This window comes from Pagrus major, chromosome 14 (genome assembly GCF_040436345.1).
Source record: "Pagrus major chromosome 14, Pma_NU_1.0".
In the NCBI taxonomy this organism is placed as follows: domain Eukaryota; kingdom Metazoa; phylum Chordata; class Actinopteri; order Spariformes; family Sparidae; genus Pagrus; species Pagrus major.
The window spans coordinates 14,998,887-15,015,814 of NC_133228.1; the positions used below are offsets into that span (position 1 = coordinate 14,998,887).

General features: G+C 41.0%; 1 protein-coding gene across 3 annotated transcripts in view; it reads right to left on the minus strand.

Annotated features, from left to right (window-relative positions):
* LOC141008223 (ELKS/Rab6-interacting/CAST family member 1-like) overlaps positions 1-16,928 on the minus strand; it is a 132,356-nt gene that overhangs the window by 50,933 nt on the left and 64,495 nt on the right. For all 3 annotated transcript variants that reach the window (XM_073480481.1, XM_073480480.1, XM_073480482.1), the window contains 3 exons: positions 13,535-13,670; positions 11,083-11,214; positions 4,321-4,481 (listed from right to left, as the gene is read on the minus strand). In XM_073480481.1, coding sequence (XP_073336582.1) covers positions 4,321-4,481; positions 11,083-11,214; positions 13,535-13,670 — 429 coding nt within the window. The remainder of the gene's footprint in view (positions 1-4,320; positions 4,482-11,082; positions 11,215-13,534; positions 13,671-16,928) is intronic.

Sequence of the window (16,928 nt, forward strand, 5' to 3'; positions counted from 1 at the left end):
GTTGAAAACTGCTGATTGAAAAAAAGTTTCTACAAATCCAATCAGTACTGGGTGCAGTATTCACAACAAACCATGTGATTTCCATTAAGTTCAGAGAGGAAAGTGAAGATGTTTGTTGAATTTTTTAGGCATGTTTATGCCCTGAGCTGGGCTTCTCAGGCAAAGGCAATGACATGGTTGAAAACTACTTTTTGAGGAAAGCTGCTACAAATTCACTCGAGGGAAAAGAGCAACAAATATTTACCAGAAATCATCTTAGATTACAACGTGATTGCAGTGTGGGTTACAAGATGTGCTTGAATCACATGCAGTGACATTTTCAAAGCAATCGTCTACATGGTAAAAACACAAAATTGGCAAAAGTTTGCAAAAAGCTGAGATGATCCTTTTATTACAACCTCCCCTTAAAAGGTTATTTAGGGTGAAGTTTTTCTTTTTTCAAATCGAGGGTCTAAGGATTGATGCTGTTGTATTCTGCAGAGATTTTAAAAACTTTTGAAGCAAAAAACAAGTAGTTTCAAAAACGTATTCTCTCGATCTCTACCTCTAAAATACTCTCGAAAAAATGAAGTTACATCTCAAAATGATCCGAACACATATCTGTACCGGAGGGACATGAATGTGTGTGTGAAACAGCAGCAGACTGAAGTAGAGATGTGTGTTAACTGTCAGTAAAGCAGCACAGCGGAGAGTAAAATAGGCTTTAATTCATCCAGATTGGGATTTCAGACCTGACGCCCTGCTGTTACACACACACTGTCAGCACATTCCTCCAGCTGGCTGCGACACACACACGCGCACTTGCATACTCCAAACTGTACAAACACATGACAACACACATGCCCACAAGCACACATGAAGCTGGGAAGAAAACAAGCGTGTGCATATTTAATGGACGTATATCACAAAGAAAATATGTCTGTCTGTATGTTTTACGATGGTGTGTGTGTGTGTGTGTGTGTGTGTGTGTGTGTGTGTGTGTGTGTGTGTGTGTGTGTGTGTGTGTATGTGTATGAAGGTCGCTGCAAATGATTTATCAGTGGGAAAGACTGGGAAAGGCAGATGTGTGTATCCATGTGTAGTTCTGTTTGTGTATTTTCAGACTGCGGATGAGTGTGTATTGGTGTGGTGTATTTACATGTTTTTGATTGTGCGAACTACACGTGTGAAGATACTATATATGTGTTTATTGGACACACACACAGAAACACACACATTAAGAGTATACATCAGGGACTGAAGGTTAGCAAAGTGTTGGAATAAAGAAGACATATACAACCAGACGGTGAAAACTATGGCACAAAGATAGATAGACACTCACACTAGTACATTGAGCGTGTGTGTGTGTGTGTGTGTGTGTGTGTGTGTGTGTGTGTGTTCAAAGCAATAAGAGAAGGAAAAGGAGGAAGGCGAGAAAGTGAGACAGAATGTCATATTCCAGCTGTAGTTGGTGTATATTTCTTCATGGGAGTTGAGTGAGTGTGTGTGCTTGTGTGTGTTAATATATTCAGTCCCAGAAACCTCTGCTACATGCCGTATCGTATATCATGTCTTACAGTAATATTAAACCTTACACCGATGTAAAACTGGGCAACAAATCAGACATCAAACCCCGAAGAGTTACGGCAGCCCGTGTGCGCAGAGACAGTTTCATGTGCATTACACTAAGATATATGGACACACAGGACGCAGCCACCTTAAACATCTCATGTTTTACATGTGGGAGAAAGCCAGAGACAAATGACGTATTTGCTGACCAAACCCTAATGTCTTGTGAAAAATACGAGCAATGGCGTAATGTGCATAACTCACCGCCAGACAGCCAGCAGCTACCTGAAACATCTAAACTTTCCACTGAAGGGGGAACAGACACAAAAAACACACCATATCTCAAATATGTGGGAAGAATATCCTACTGCCGCCTGAAAAATATCATGTATTATGCAAAGCAGAGCATTAAAGTGTTGTATTTTTTTCAGTGAGTTGTCAAATAATCACATATGAATGCAAAAAGGAGCTGGAGGCAAGTCATGGGAGCCTTTAAAAGAGGGATCTCCAGTGTGTTGCCGGTGAGAAACTGGAGCTACTTTTGATTAGAAAACAGCAAGCACACAGGTGAAAAACAGTAGAAAAAGTAAGTGTTGGTAACAGACAAACAAACCAAACTGGCCAATGAGGTCCACTGTGCCAACAATAAATAAATAATATCTTAAACAATCAATATTGGTGAGGTAGAAATACAGTTTCCCACAAAGATGGAAAAAGGATAGACACACCTTTGTACCTCCTGCTGCCATAGGTTTTATGATTTAAACTAAAGAAAAAAGGGTGATTTATTTACCTGTTAATGTGGCAATATGTGATGCAGATTGTATTATTTCATAGGCCAGTAAAAGCTGACACTTAAATATTATCATGCATGTGAGTAGGGTGGTCTGTGTCTGTTTGTAACTTGTTCTATTATCTATTTTTGGTCTATTTTTATATGTGCAGCTACATGAAGTAAGAATGGATGTGTCTGTCTACTCATGAATGTTCCTGTTGCATAAATATTCAACATGGCGCCTGTATTTTGCTTAAAAGGAAGGTTGGGCACATCGGTAGTCAATAAATCAATCGTAGAGTGCTTGCACACGCGCACGCTCACACATGCAAATTCACGTACGAAAACACGGCCACGCATTCTGAAGCGCTGATGCTTGTAATAATGGCACGGGTCGTTACAACGGCGATAAAACGGCCAATAACTTGCTCACCTGGCCTGTGAATGGACATGCTGCTGGACACACACACACACACACACACACACTCTCTGTCTTACTCTCAAACACTAAAAAATGCAAACTTGGTAGAAAACTCTGAGGACAGAGTGCAGGAAAATGAAATCACAGCCCATGCACTGATTTTTCCCATGATGCCACAGTAAAAGATAGTCCCACAGCGTGTTTAAACAGGCAGGACATGCTAACACGGACATTATCCTTGGCTTCTATTTCAGCCCAAAGCGTCGTTCCACTAAATTAGGCCTCGTTGCAAGGTCTCAGTGAGGATGTAAAACAGCAGAAAATACACGGAATCATCGGACTGCTGGACTCCTCTTAGCTGCACTTAAAATCCAAACCCATCTATTAAAATTACATTAAAATTTACAATGAGTTACTGCGTGTGCATGAGTGTGTGCGGGTGTCTGCGGATGTGATCAATCACATGAAGAGCTAGACAGCGGTACATGGTTATTGCATTAACACACTACTTACTTCTATGGCTTTAAAGTGCGGAGGGAAAGAGAGAAGAGATAAAAGAGGAGAGGTAAAGACAGGAAGTAAGAGGAGAGAGAGCGTTGATGAGGTGTCGGGTGAAGATCAAGTCAATGTGAGCGGCGACCACCTTCCTGGAACACTGGAGCAACATGGGAAACTACTGGAGATATCATAAGAGTTGCTAATTTCAGGGAAAGTGTTAAAGGTCGTGTCTTTTAGAAATAAGAGTAGCTGACAACGTTACACTGTAAACACAGTAAGTGAAGGAGAAACTATACAGGAAAGTAAATACGAGGTAGAATTTGTTGTAAGTTACAGTGCTGTCCACAGTCAAGCTTTACGTAGAAAGACAAACCGCGACTGTTTTGATGGGTTCTATTTAGCTTGTGTCCAGTTTGAATTGTTTTTGTTTTATGATGAGTTAATGAGGAAATTAGCCTTGTCTGGTAAGAGACAGAAACTTGAATTCAGGAGGTGTAGGGTTGTATTTTTCTGTTTAGTACGGAAAATAGAAGTAAGAATATGTCATTTCTTTACATTTTGTGAGTTAACGAAGGGGCCTCTTGGACTATGGCCTCTTGCCAGAACAAAGTGGTATTACAGACAGGACAGGCTGGGGCTAGCTGTTCAGCATGCTAACTTCACTTGTTTCTTCACACTCACACAGTTCATAATTTTATTTTGGGTTACTACTAGAATAGGTTTACATGCTTTAGTGCTCAAAAACGCAAATGTCTCCTTTAATATAATGGATTTTGGGCCAGTTGTTGAACAGTGACAGGCAGGTGTTATTAAAGAAATTGTTTAAATTTGCATCCCTATTCTTTGCTGTTAATTGGGTGACTCTTTAAAAGACATTATGAGTGTGTGTATATCCACATAAGGACAGAAGAATGAGAGATTGACAGAGTTAGGGAGCGACAGATGTAAAAAAAATTGTTCCACTGTGTGTTTGTCAGTGGTGTGTCTTTGAAAACATGACAAATGCCTGACTGAGTTTGCACCCGTCAAAGTTAACATAAATAAAAGTAATAAAACGTGTGTGTTTTTCTGTTCTTACTTCATCTCCAGGACCTCCTCCAGGTGCTTCCGCCTCTCGGCTCGCAGGTTGGTCAGGTGACCTTCCTTCTCTGCCAGTGAGAGTTGAGTTGATGACAGCTTGGCTTTCATCACCTCCAGTTCCTGCTTCACTTTATCCATGGCAAGCAGCAGGTCCTCCACCTGACGCACACACACACATTGGACGACATTTCAAACGTGACATCTAGTTTTCAAACATCTTTTACTCAATGTGGTATTTTGGTAAAACATTTTTTCATTGCTTTTTCTTTCCACATATATCGACGTTGGAGTTCGAGTGTAGGTTTTCTTGTCTTTGTGTGTGTGTGTGTGTGTGTGTTGTGTCTTCCTCTCTCTCTGTCTGTGCATCTACCAGCTACTCTGCTTTTGAAATGTTATACAATAATGTCTCTGTTTTTACGTGAGCTGCTCGATTCCAGAACATCAAACGAGCATGTTTTCTTTTCTCTCTTTACCTTGTTTCTCTCTCTCTTCTCCGATACATATTTTATCTAAGTCTCTCTCTGGTTGTATATCAGTTCGTCAGTTTAATGTCTGTGAGGTCCAAATGCCGAGGTCACTGTGTTTTGCACAGCGTGACGACGAGCTGGCCTGCAACCACACACACACGGGAACACACATTGAACAGATGATCTACCCACGCAAATACATCAGCTCACACACACATCTTCTCTTTGGATACTTTTTCTCACTTCTCCTATTACATACAACCTGTTTCTCTGAGGTGTTGAAGAGCAAGAACGCTGGACAAAAGATGGGAGAAAAACAGTCACAAGGATACCAAAAAATAGATCATCAGTAGAAAAAAAACAACCTTGATGACGAGCTGAATCTAAAAGCAGCTGCTGCTCAGATAGAAGTGGGGACCAAGAAAAAAAATATGAGTCTTGTCATTCAGGCCGATGAAAAATGGAAAAGAGACTGAAAATGAGAATAGGTAACATTTTCTCCATTCAGTCTATCTGGCGTAAAGTGACTTCTGGGAGAAGACTCTTCTGTCAGCTGCGTACAGGAGGTTTGCTATAATGTCAGCATGAACGTCAGCATGAATGAACAAATGAGCACAAATCAAGGTCTGATCCAGATAAAGAAGCTTTTTACAAACAAATCCCATGATAGCTGTACCACTTTACAGTAAGTGCATTAACCGCAGTAATGTACCCTTTTGAGTTACTCTATCTTTCCACTCCACTAAATGTATCTGATTGCTCGAATTGCTTCACATATTGCGTAGTGCAAAGTCCTAAAAGTGAGATTTTCCTACAAAAAGTGAAAAATCTGCCAGTGTGGTGGAACATTTTAAACCTCTTTTAATAGTCAACATATTTTATGAAATTTCTGGATTGATCCTGTATTCTGTCTTCTTTTAAGATTCGTAAAGTAATTTCTCAATGGTTCTTGAAACAAGTTGTTTTCTACGAAAGCTCTAATTTGTCATGAGTCAAACACAATTTCCTAAAGTTTCCTGTGATAACGAGTTCATTTTTTTTGATTACTTGAAATCATGAGTATTTATGTCATTATCACGGAATAACATGTTGTTTTCCCGAGATAATGATACAATTTATCATGAGAAAACGAATTCATAAGAAGATAAGAGGAAGAAAGGTTGATATAATCCGTCTAGATCGTCTTTTTTCATTTATTTTGTGATTTTGAGGACATTATTTACTGAAAACAATTTGGACTGAAAAACAAAATATGATCTGGGGTTGTTCTGCAGAATTATAACTTTTTTACTTTAACAACTGTAAAAATACTTCAAACTTTAAACGCAGGACTTTTACTTTTAATGTATCACACACTTTAACTAAAAGATCTGAGAACTTCTTCTTCTCAACAAGTACAATTTCAACAATGTTGTCAACTGACCATCCTGCATTTCACTAATATAATGAAAAAAAGTCATAATAAGACATGAATAAATGATGAGATGTACAATAAAAAGCTGGAGGGTGAGGTTTGTGATGACTGTTTGTTACCTTTGACCACCTAAAGCCGGCTTTGGTGAACTCATGCATTGGAATGTCAGAGAGCTGCGTACAAAAAAAGCAAACAGAGAAAGAGAAAGAAAGATGGGACAGGAGAGAGAAAATAGTGGAAGGGAAGCAGAAGTGAAGGAAGAGAAAAAAGGGATACAACATTGGGGCAAAAGACAGTTTGAGAAATAAAAGGGAGGTAAGGAAAGGAGAAAGAGCAGAAGTGGACAGAAGAAGGGAAAGGTGGATACGAACAGAGGGAAGGAGAGAGAAATCAAAGGTGATTAGGAGGAGAAATAAGAGGGGTAGATATAATAAAAACAACAAACATGCAGGGTGTAAAAGCAGAGAAAGGGAGATGAGAAAGAAAGTTGTAAGAATGCTCAGGTGAAAAGATAAACTGTTCAGCAAAAGGCAAGAGAAAGCACGAGAAGCAAATGCTAATCATAAGAAAGAGACACAGAAACAGTCAGCAGGCAGCGTTAAAAATGCAGTTCAGACAAGATAGAAGGAGAGGAGAGGAGAGGAGAGGAGAGGAGAGGAGAGGAGAGGAGAGGAGAGGAGAGGAGAGGAGAGGAGAGGAGAGGAGAGGAGTAGGGGACAGAGGAGGGTAAAATAAGGACACAGAGGAGTGAAGGATGAGAGGACTGGAAAAGAAAGGGAAGGGAAGGAGAAGAGAAAATGAGATGACTGAAATACAAGCGGGTACATGTGAGGAAAGGAAAAGGAAAGGAAAGGAAAGGAAAGAAAAGGATGAGAGAAGGGGTGGAGAGGAATGAAGAAGGGACATGTGACTGTAAAATAAGGACAGCGCAATGAAGACACTGGAGGGGAACGGAGGAAAGAAAGACCTTTGGCTGACATCAGAGATGCGGAGATTGAAGGATGGAGGATGGACGGATGCAGGGAGGGGTGAGGAGTGACGAGGCCCGGCTGGAAAAGAAGGAGCTGGAGGAGAAGGAGGACAGCAACCCCTTCAGTGTGTGTGTGTGTGTGTGCGCGCCTATGAGTGTTTAAGAGCTTTATTTAAAGAGGAAGAAGAAGGTGCACTGAGTTCAAGAATCAAAATTGTCTGGTTAATAAAAGACGGAAAGCTGGAGAAGAAAACGTCTGTCTTTGGTTTTTGAAGAGACAGAGTGTGTCATGCTGTTGACTCATTTCTCTGTCACACACACACGCACACACACACACACACACACACGCACACACACACACCTTTCTTTCTTTCGATCACACAAACTGTCGTGACTCACGTCTCGCAGAAAAGGTTTAGTATATTTTTATGTGGTTTTGGTCAACTATCCATGGGACAGTCCCTCTCATACACACACAAACACACACACACACACACGCACACACACACACACATGCGTCGTCAATATATGGCTCCATACTAAAGGTGTGTGTACCAATATGCAGTCAGCGTGTGTGTGTATGTGTGCGTAAATGTGCCTGGTTTGGCTGCATTTGCATGTGTGAGTGTGCCAACGCTATAATAAGCAATGCGTGTGCCTTTGAACAGGCCGTCCTCATTAAGGGAGGAAATTGTCTCTCTCTCTGTCATCATTTTATAAATCATTATGTGAAAGCTTAATTGCAGTGACGCAGTTGTAAAACGGGAACACAAAAATATTTATTTACAATTTATATATGGACACGTTTCCAGTTAGAAAACCAACGTCGCGTCCATCTGGCTCCTGCTGAATGCGCCGCTGTGCTGCGCCGCTGCACTGTTTAAACAGCAGTTAGCACTTCTTTCCGCCATGTTTGTGTGCATGTGTGTGTGTGTGTGTTGGGGGGGGGGGGGGATATGTGTGTGTATGTTGTGTATTCCTATGCTGTCCGTGTGTCTGCGCTGAAAGGCTGAGTTAGTGTTGTTGATGTTGGGTGAGGACTGCGCTGAGTGTTTGGCTGCCATCTCCACTCGTTCACCACACGCTGACGTTTCTACTCCTTCCTCCTTCACTGAAGCATTTTAACACGAGGACGTTCTCCAGCACCCTGTCCTGCTCTAAATGGCTTCAGCTCTGTCTAATTAAAGCTGCCACTTGTAGCGTTTTGAAGCATTTCAATGTATCGCTGCCAAATTAAATGTGATAGCTTGGAACAATCACGGTAAACAAATTAAGACACAGTCAACTTCAGGAGGATAAACATGTTGGATGTGATTTATTCCACCTTTCCCTTACTTGTTCCAATCTCTCTATTGTGAAAACCAAAGCCTTAGGCCTGCTTGCTCCGATAGAGGACCCAGATGTTCTCTGCAACTGTGTCTTTGTTTTTTTTAATTTGAGCAAACGTTCCACAGGTAAGCAGGTTCATTGGTAACAGGTGATAGTGTCATGATGAGGTATAATGTATCCTCCTGCCAGCTTTTTTAGCCAAATTGTCTCAGAAACTATAAAACCACAGGACTTAACTCAGGAACTAAATGAGGAACTAAACGTCCCTTTGAAGTACTCTTGCTTGCATTCTCATCAGATCTGAAGAACCATGACGATTTAGCAAACTTATCTTAAAATAATGATTAAAAAATGATGGCAGCATTTGTGACGCAATGTTTACACAGAGTTGTTCTCTGTAGTTACTGTGGATGCAATGAAATGATTGCAGAAGAGACTATAAAGTCCAGAACACTTGTCTCCAATTGAATCTTCTGAGGTTATTTATTCCTCCTGTTTTAGGTTACATGAAACAAATGGAAACTTAAGTTAAGTTTCTCTTGCTTCACCACTTCCTCTGCCCCTCTCCTGTCCGCTCGGCTCATTCACACACACTCTCCCTCTTTATCTTGCTTTTTTGAGTACTCTGGAAGCTGAACTACATACTCTTAATGCCAGTGGCAACCGGTGCTTGTTACCTGTGTGAATTAAGCTGCAAAGTTGAAGCAGCCATGAGGTTTGTGTTTGACAGATCAGCTCTGCAAAGTCTGCCCCGAGAGTTCCTCTGCCATCAGAACGTACTACCCCCTGAGCGTTTTTGGCCAAGGAGCCAAACAGCCTAAATGCAGTTTATGTTAAGTTTTTGAAATGGTTCCAGGGCACCCAGAAAAGTTACTAAGATGGAAACTGGCTATACGACACTGTCTTCCCAAGAAAAACAATAAGATTTCAGGCTTGAGTAGCTATGACTTTTGTCCATCAGTAGAAAGGGAGGAGGTCAGCGTGGATTGATGTGTCAGGAAAGCCTCTGACTTAAACATGAGACCATGTTTGTTCCTATTCAATCACGAGTCTACACAGTTTTAGTTAACCTTAACCATGTGGTTATTATCGTAAATATGAAGAAGAAAGTTCCCAAATCTTAACAAAAAACGTAATTTAACCCAAACCATGATCCTTCTCTCAACCTATGGTTAGAGGTTAGGGTCTCTAAACCTGTCACAGATTTATTGTTCAATAAACGGTATAAATGGCATCTTTTGTCATGTAATGTACAGAACTTATAGTATTGTATACGTGCAAAAAAAAACACACAAGTGGATGTTTAAATGCTTCACAAGGCATCAAGTGTTTACTGAAATGTTACATATTTCGTATCAGCTTGTTCAAATCATTAAAGCTGCATCAAAATCCCAGACTCAAATATCCACGTCGAAAGTGCTATTTCTTTTTGGTTGCATCATTACATCAAAAGGAAAACCCAAGCTGTCGAGAGCATCATTTTAAACATGTTTTCCCGTAGTTTTTAACTTCAGGATCTTGACTTAAATTGAGATAAAGTTCAGTGAGTTCTAAAAGAAGATAAACTCATTTTCTTAGTCTTGTTATATCTTTATACTTCAAAGCAAAGAGGAACAATTTGCCTCCGTCTGTCCATCATTTTCTTCCATCCATCAGCTTGTTTTTGCCCACGTTCCGTCTGTCTCTCTGGAACTTATTCTAGCATTCTAACATTAACCACTGACGAGGGTGTCAGCCGTAAAACGTGTGTTTGCATGCCTGTCTTTATGTGTCTGTCCAGAAGTAGCCTGGTAAGTAAAGGCCAGAGAGGACGGCCAACATTTAGAGGCAGTAATAACAATGGAGTCCAGCCGTTCTGCCAACAGCTACAGCGGGCCATGTTTTCACAGGGCAGTTTTCATCCGTACAGCCCACGCTGTTTTTTCCCACTTGTCAAAACCCATCCAGGCTCTGAGGAACATTTCCCATCTCTATGGCCTCGTTAAGTCACTGGTACCCAGGGGAACGCCACACTCCCACTGGTCTGAGGTCGAATCCACTAAACCCTTCCCCTCTGAGCCTCCCTTAACATCGCTATGAGCTTTCCTACTGTCTCAATATAGATAAAAGCGATTACAAATTGGAGTGGTCGGCTCGCGCTCCATTTAAGAAGAAACTGTTTGTGTGTTGCCGGCTGAAGCGGACAAAACACAAGCTGTTCTTTAAATAGGGATGTATTTACCTCTCCTCTAAATGAGGAGTGACTGGGCAAACACACACGCGGAGCCACACCTGAATGAGCTCAGTTGGCAAGTGTGTTGCCACTGCCATTAGCCACTATTGGCACAGCAATGTTTAGCTATGTCAGAAAGAGGTTTTATGTTGACCTAAAGATGTTTGTCTGTGTGTGTTTCCTTGTGTGTCCCACAAAGACAGACAGAAACGAAGGAAATCCTCCGAACTGGAGACATTTGTGTGAATAAATAACTGATAGGGGTTGAGTTTAAGGAAAGGTTTGGGTGACACATTCACTGGTTTGAGGTCAGGATTCTCCTTAAACATGCAGAACTGTAACACATTTTTGCTTTTGAGAGACAGTACCTGTCTCTCGGACTGTGTGCGTGCATGCTCCTCCTGGGCGAGAACCACCTCCCTCTCTGCTGTGATCTGAACGCTTTCCCTCAGCGCCTCCTCCAGCTCCTCAATGCGCTCCTCCTTCTGACGGAGGGTGTCCTACAGAGAGAAAGGATGCGATGTAAAGAGAGCACAAACTGTTACAGCACTGTGATGAACAGCTGATTAATCCAGTATTGATTGAGGAACAACGGTCTATGGCAGGGTTGTCAAAGTGCGGCCCGTGGGCCAATAGTGGAAATATCTTGTTGGGCCCCCAGACATGACATGACACTTGAATAATTCCATTTCAATTCTTTAGCTTTCTAAAGTCAATACACTACTCGACTACTGTGTCAAACTGTGCCCCCCCTAACAAGCGTCTTTCATGTTAGGAATGACATCTTTAAAAAGGGACTGGTTGCACGTATTTTGTCATATTCTTAATATTGTTATGGCAGAAATCCTCTGAAATATGTAATACTATTGCCCACCCCTAAACCAAAGTATTGGAAAGAATTTAAATTTGACCTGAAGATGACGTTAGATGAAACATGAATCTTGAGAGTTATCAATATTCAGGGGAACATGTCCAAGTTTTGTGGCTATCCATCCAAAAGTTGAGTAGACAAAGTTACTTAAAACCTCAGGGTGTTCACCAAAGCTAGTAAGATTCATCCTTCATCCGTGACTATGAATGTCTGTACTAAATAAGTTCTGGATAAAAGTGATGGACATCCATCCCAAAATACATACACATTCACTGGTTCCAGCTTCTTGAATGTCAGTATTTTCTTGCTTTGTACCTTTGGGCTGCTATTTAGGTCTGGGAGATTGTGATGGCCATTTTCCGACATTTTACAGACCAAAGATAATCGTTAAATGCAGCCCTTGATACTTATAATATACACTATTATGACATTTGGTTAGAGTTTTCTCATCCTGGGTCTTAAAATAAAATTTCAGGGAGGCTTTTAATTTACGCCTACACTGGCTGTAAAATCAATTGGCTTAGTCATATACAGTTAAAAACGTTCCTTGATATAACATCCTTCATGTCTGTCAGACTGTGTATCACATCAGTTTCCCTGTCACATGCTGCTTAACATGTCCCCAGAGTGAAAACCTTGGACACACTCATTCCAGTTTGCCGCTCCCAGTGACTGGAAGGAGCTGCAAAAGACTCACCAATTAGACAATCTGATCCCCATCTGGCTCGGAGGACTGTCAGGAATTCCCAATCACACATGAAGCTGTTTCTAACTAAAATCACTACAGGAACTCCCCACAAGAATTCTGCATAAAGAGTTATTTGTCCTCGCGCCAGGCAACTGACTTTCCTGGTTAGGAAATAAGTGATGGAGACAGAACAGGAGGGAGAGGATGAGACATTACGGTGGCCATGAACAAACCTCCAGGACATCTCCAACACATGTGCTGCGAATCTGGATCCAACATTACTTGGTGTCTAACTATGCAGACTGGGATGAATTATAATTGGATTAAATCTTCTTATTGTATTGAATTAAATTTACGGTCAGAGTTATACTCACATTCCATTTGCAGCCTTCAGCGCTGCTTAAACTATGCAGAATGGCTTACAACTGACACACACGCTAGTTATGGTTGTGACCACTGCGGTCTCCTCAGTCTGAGTGACTCACATAGCCATCAGCTCATCTCCTAACCACACTCATACACATAAATGACAACTTCCAAACTCCTTAAACCAAAGATCAATCATAGCTAGAGGCAGCTTATACACACGCGCGCACACACACACAGAAAGAGTGTTTTCATCTGCCTCTAATCAAGGAGACCATTGAGGTTAACGATTACTGGAAGAGGAACGGGAGGAGGATGAAGAAGAAGAAGAAGAAGTCAAGGAAAGTTGAAGGCAAAGGTAGAAAATCCTGAAAGCTATAGAAAACCACATTCACAATCATCACCCCACACATGGCTCTTCTTCATCTTGTGGTCACTTGACACCCCGGCAGACAATTAGGAGATGCTCCCATACCACAGGAAGCATTTTAAAACCCGCAGCATTCACTTCATAGTTTAGTTTGTGGCTCCCTTGAGTCTCCTCTAATCACCTCTCCTCCTCACCTCTTTCCTCCTCCGACCATTTTCCTCCTCTCCATCTACCATCTTCCATCTGCTCTCCCTGTCAATCATCCTCTTTAGTTACCCCCTCTCTCACACAATCCCCAAGTGAGAGCTGCATCGTATGTGTGTGTGTGTGTGTGTGCGTGACAGCGAGTGTGTTTGACATTGCCTCAGGCTGCTCCCTGTCACAATTGTCACGTTATGATGAAGCCTTGTTGTGATAGCAGACAATATTCAAGGTAGGACATGGAGTGGAGGAGGAGAGAAACTTTTTCTGTCTCACCCACTCGCATGCCCCCCATAACCCTCCTTTAACTTCCTCCCTCCGTACCTTTATCTGCTGCGAGCTCTCGTTCAGATTGTCCTCTCTCTTCTTGGCGTCCTCCACCAGCTGGGCGTTCCTGCTCTTCTCCAGCTGCTCCTTGTGTTTCAGGTTGGCCACCTTCTTCGACTGGTCCTTCATCTGCCTGTGTGCACACACACACGCAAAATACATCGTCCATGTCAATGCATCAGCTGCAAACAGTATCTCCAAACACTCCCTGGAGACATGAGTCATGCTACATTGTGCAAAGTGTTGAGAATCTCAACTCCCAGTTCAGTAATTATGTTTTTCAATACAAAAATTACTAAAATCATATCAGCTCTGAACTAATGACATTAACATAGGTGTCAAGAGAACTAATATAGTACTGACAGACATCTCTTATCATTTAAAGAGGAATATTTCCCCATTTTGTGACAAATTAGACTCCTGTATGTCTGAATGGTTGCTTGTTCTCACTCCTCCTTTCTGTCAGTCTGTTAAGTTCAAAAAGTTAAGAATTGCGTAATTAAGTACATCTTATTTGTTTTAGGTATATGGTAAGTGCACACCAAAACCTGGCAAAATTCATACTTACACACGGTACAGTTTAGGGCTGTACAATTAATCAAAATATTATCCAAACTGCAATATAGCCCAGTGCAAAATCCAAATTACAGAAGCACTGTGGTGCTACAGAGACGCCTCTGCCTAAAATCACATTCTCCAGACAAAAGAAAACATGCTTGTTTGGTACAAAAATCACATAATCGTACCTTTTGTATTTATTTTAGTGAAAATGAAATGCAAAAGTTAGCATTCCCACTATAATCATGTCTCATAATCACGATTGCAATTACTGTTAATATGCTTCTCTTTTTCTGCATATCTTTCAGCCCAAATAGATTTTTAAACCAAGAAGTCTACAGTGTCAAGCTCATTCATAGCGCTATTTGGTGTTATGTCTTATTACCTCATGTCTTGTCTAAAGTGAAAGAAAATGAATCACTCTATTCGTGGATCAGGGATCACTGCTTGCATATTTTCAAAGGCCTGACATTATGATAAAGCCATTACTGTGCGGTGTTCCTTCACTTGACTTCCAACATTTAGCACAACTCACCACGCAGCCAGGCTTCCACTTATTGTCCCAATATAATACCAGTGCCTATATATTGCATTAATACTTTCTCTCTCTCTTTATTTCCCATTGCCTGTTTATTTATTAATTTAATCATCTCTTTACTTACTTTATTTTTTATTAATTTTCTCTTTTTGTCTCTTTCATTGTCACACACTGCCAGTCTGATTGTGGGTTAGCGAGGAAGGTCAAGCAACTGTTATGAAACCATCTTATTCTGTCTAAGAATTTGTACAGTACTTACTTACTAAAACCAATAAAAGGAATCTGACACGAAAGAAAATGTTTTGAGAAAATGGACAATTGGGCCTGTATTCATTTAGTCGCTTAGATGATGTCCCAAAAATGCTGAAATGATTCAATCAAACAGTGGTGGCCTGTCTAAGATTCTGACCACATAAGCTCAACATCCTGTTGTTGCATGTCATTCCTCCTCTCTTTCCCCTTATTCTTCTCAAAAAAAGAAAAAAAAAAACTTTTGAAAGATGTCTCAGTAGTCTAAATTGAAGAAGGCACTATTATAGCCAACACTATCCAAATGCAAACCCTAAATTAGAGAAGATATGTTTCATACTAAACAGCATCATGTTCTTTCAGATTTGATATCACATCGAGAAGTTGTTTACAACAAATTGGAGAAGCCATAAAAAGTACCAGATTTATGCTTTAACAGTATTAAACACCATCATCGACCCCACGTGTATGCGCAGACACTCAGCAACGACTCCCAAACGACGCCTGTACTCACAATTCCTGGCAGGTCACACAAGTGCAGATGATATTTAATCTACAGAGTCGAATCGTCTCCCACCTAACGTGTTCAGACTGTCTGTTATTGCCATTAAGATGATACTGCAAGACAATCTGATTAACTATTCTGTGCTGTACAATGAAATCCCTCCGGGCCAATATAATGTAAAGATCAGTCAAGGAATTCAATAAAAAGCTACGAATTAATGACTAGATGACATTTGAGATTTCTCCATAGTGGGAAGCTCCGTTCACGGAGGGATTACTGGATGTCGGGAAGCAGAGACTAAATCATCATCTGGGGAACGAAGAAAAGAGAGAGAGAGGAAGAGCAGAATGGAGAAAGAGAGAGAGAGATTCCTCATGGGAGCAGCGGGATTGGTTTAGGGTTTAATCCTTGTTTAAGCTGTCTGGAAACCATTGTGGCTCTGTCACAGACCTATCGGCTATCACACCAGCTTGACTTGATCAGGACCTTTCATACTTCTCATACACACACGCACACATGTGGACCAACCCACGCTAATGCCAGCGAGGTTTAACAACGTCTACTGAATCATGACACAGATGAAAGATAAGTCAAACACAGAGGATGAATGTGGAGGCGAACACGTGTAGGCGCACATCCAACCAAGACAAAACTAAACTGCTGACTAACGCTTTAGAAATTGATTAAACTCAATAAAAGTCATTCTCGATCTGTGTGAGTCTTTTGTGTTGCATTTTTTAAATATGTGTATGTCTGCCTGCGCTGTGCAAATGTTTATGCATGTGTGCGCGTTGCTGTTAGCGTGACTTTTTACAGGCTTGTAGATAAATCTATTTTCTTCCATTGCCGCAGCTGCCAGTAAAAGAGCTGACCTCCAGTGATGGGAAATCTGCAGTGAACTCAGTCTCAAAGCAAAGCATGGCTCTCCTGGGAAATCATTTTTACAAGTCGTACACTGCGTATTTTGTTTCCAAAGGTGTAAACAGGTTCCAATCATCACATGACCTTTGTCTGTGCACCACAAAATCTTGTTTTATTTTCACTGCTTTACTCCTTTGAGTTTAATTTCTGTCTGAATTCATAAGAGCCTGATTTATTTGTTTACATCCTGAGTGATTTACATATTCTAGTGTCTAAATATTTTATGACACCTTCTTTCTTTCATCTTTCCTGTCCATGCGAGTCATAAACTACCTGCTAAACTAACCTAAAGTAATGTGAGCAATCCATCAAATGGCTTTAACATCAGTATCACGGCCAGAAAAGTTGAGAAATTATATTGGCAGAAGATGGTAACATAAAATCCTCTATGTGTTTGCTAAAAGGTCCAGGGGGCCCAATTCCAAACCATCCGGAGAAATTTGGGAAGCTGGAAGAAAACTTGAAATGCATCGAATGGGCCAAAACCTCTCTGCTGCAGCACCTGGTCGTTCAAAGCTTGCAGAATAATAATCAGTGGTTTAAGCTGCATGCGCACGTACGTGTGGTTTTTCTGTGCATTTTAAAAGCCTACATATTGCATCATTATCACATCCAAATTG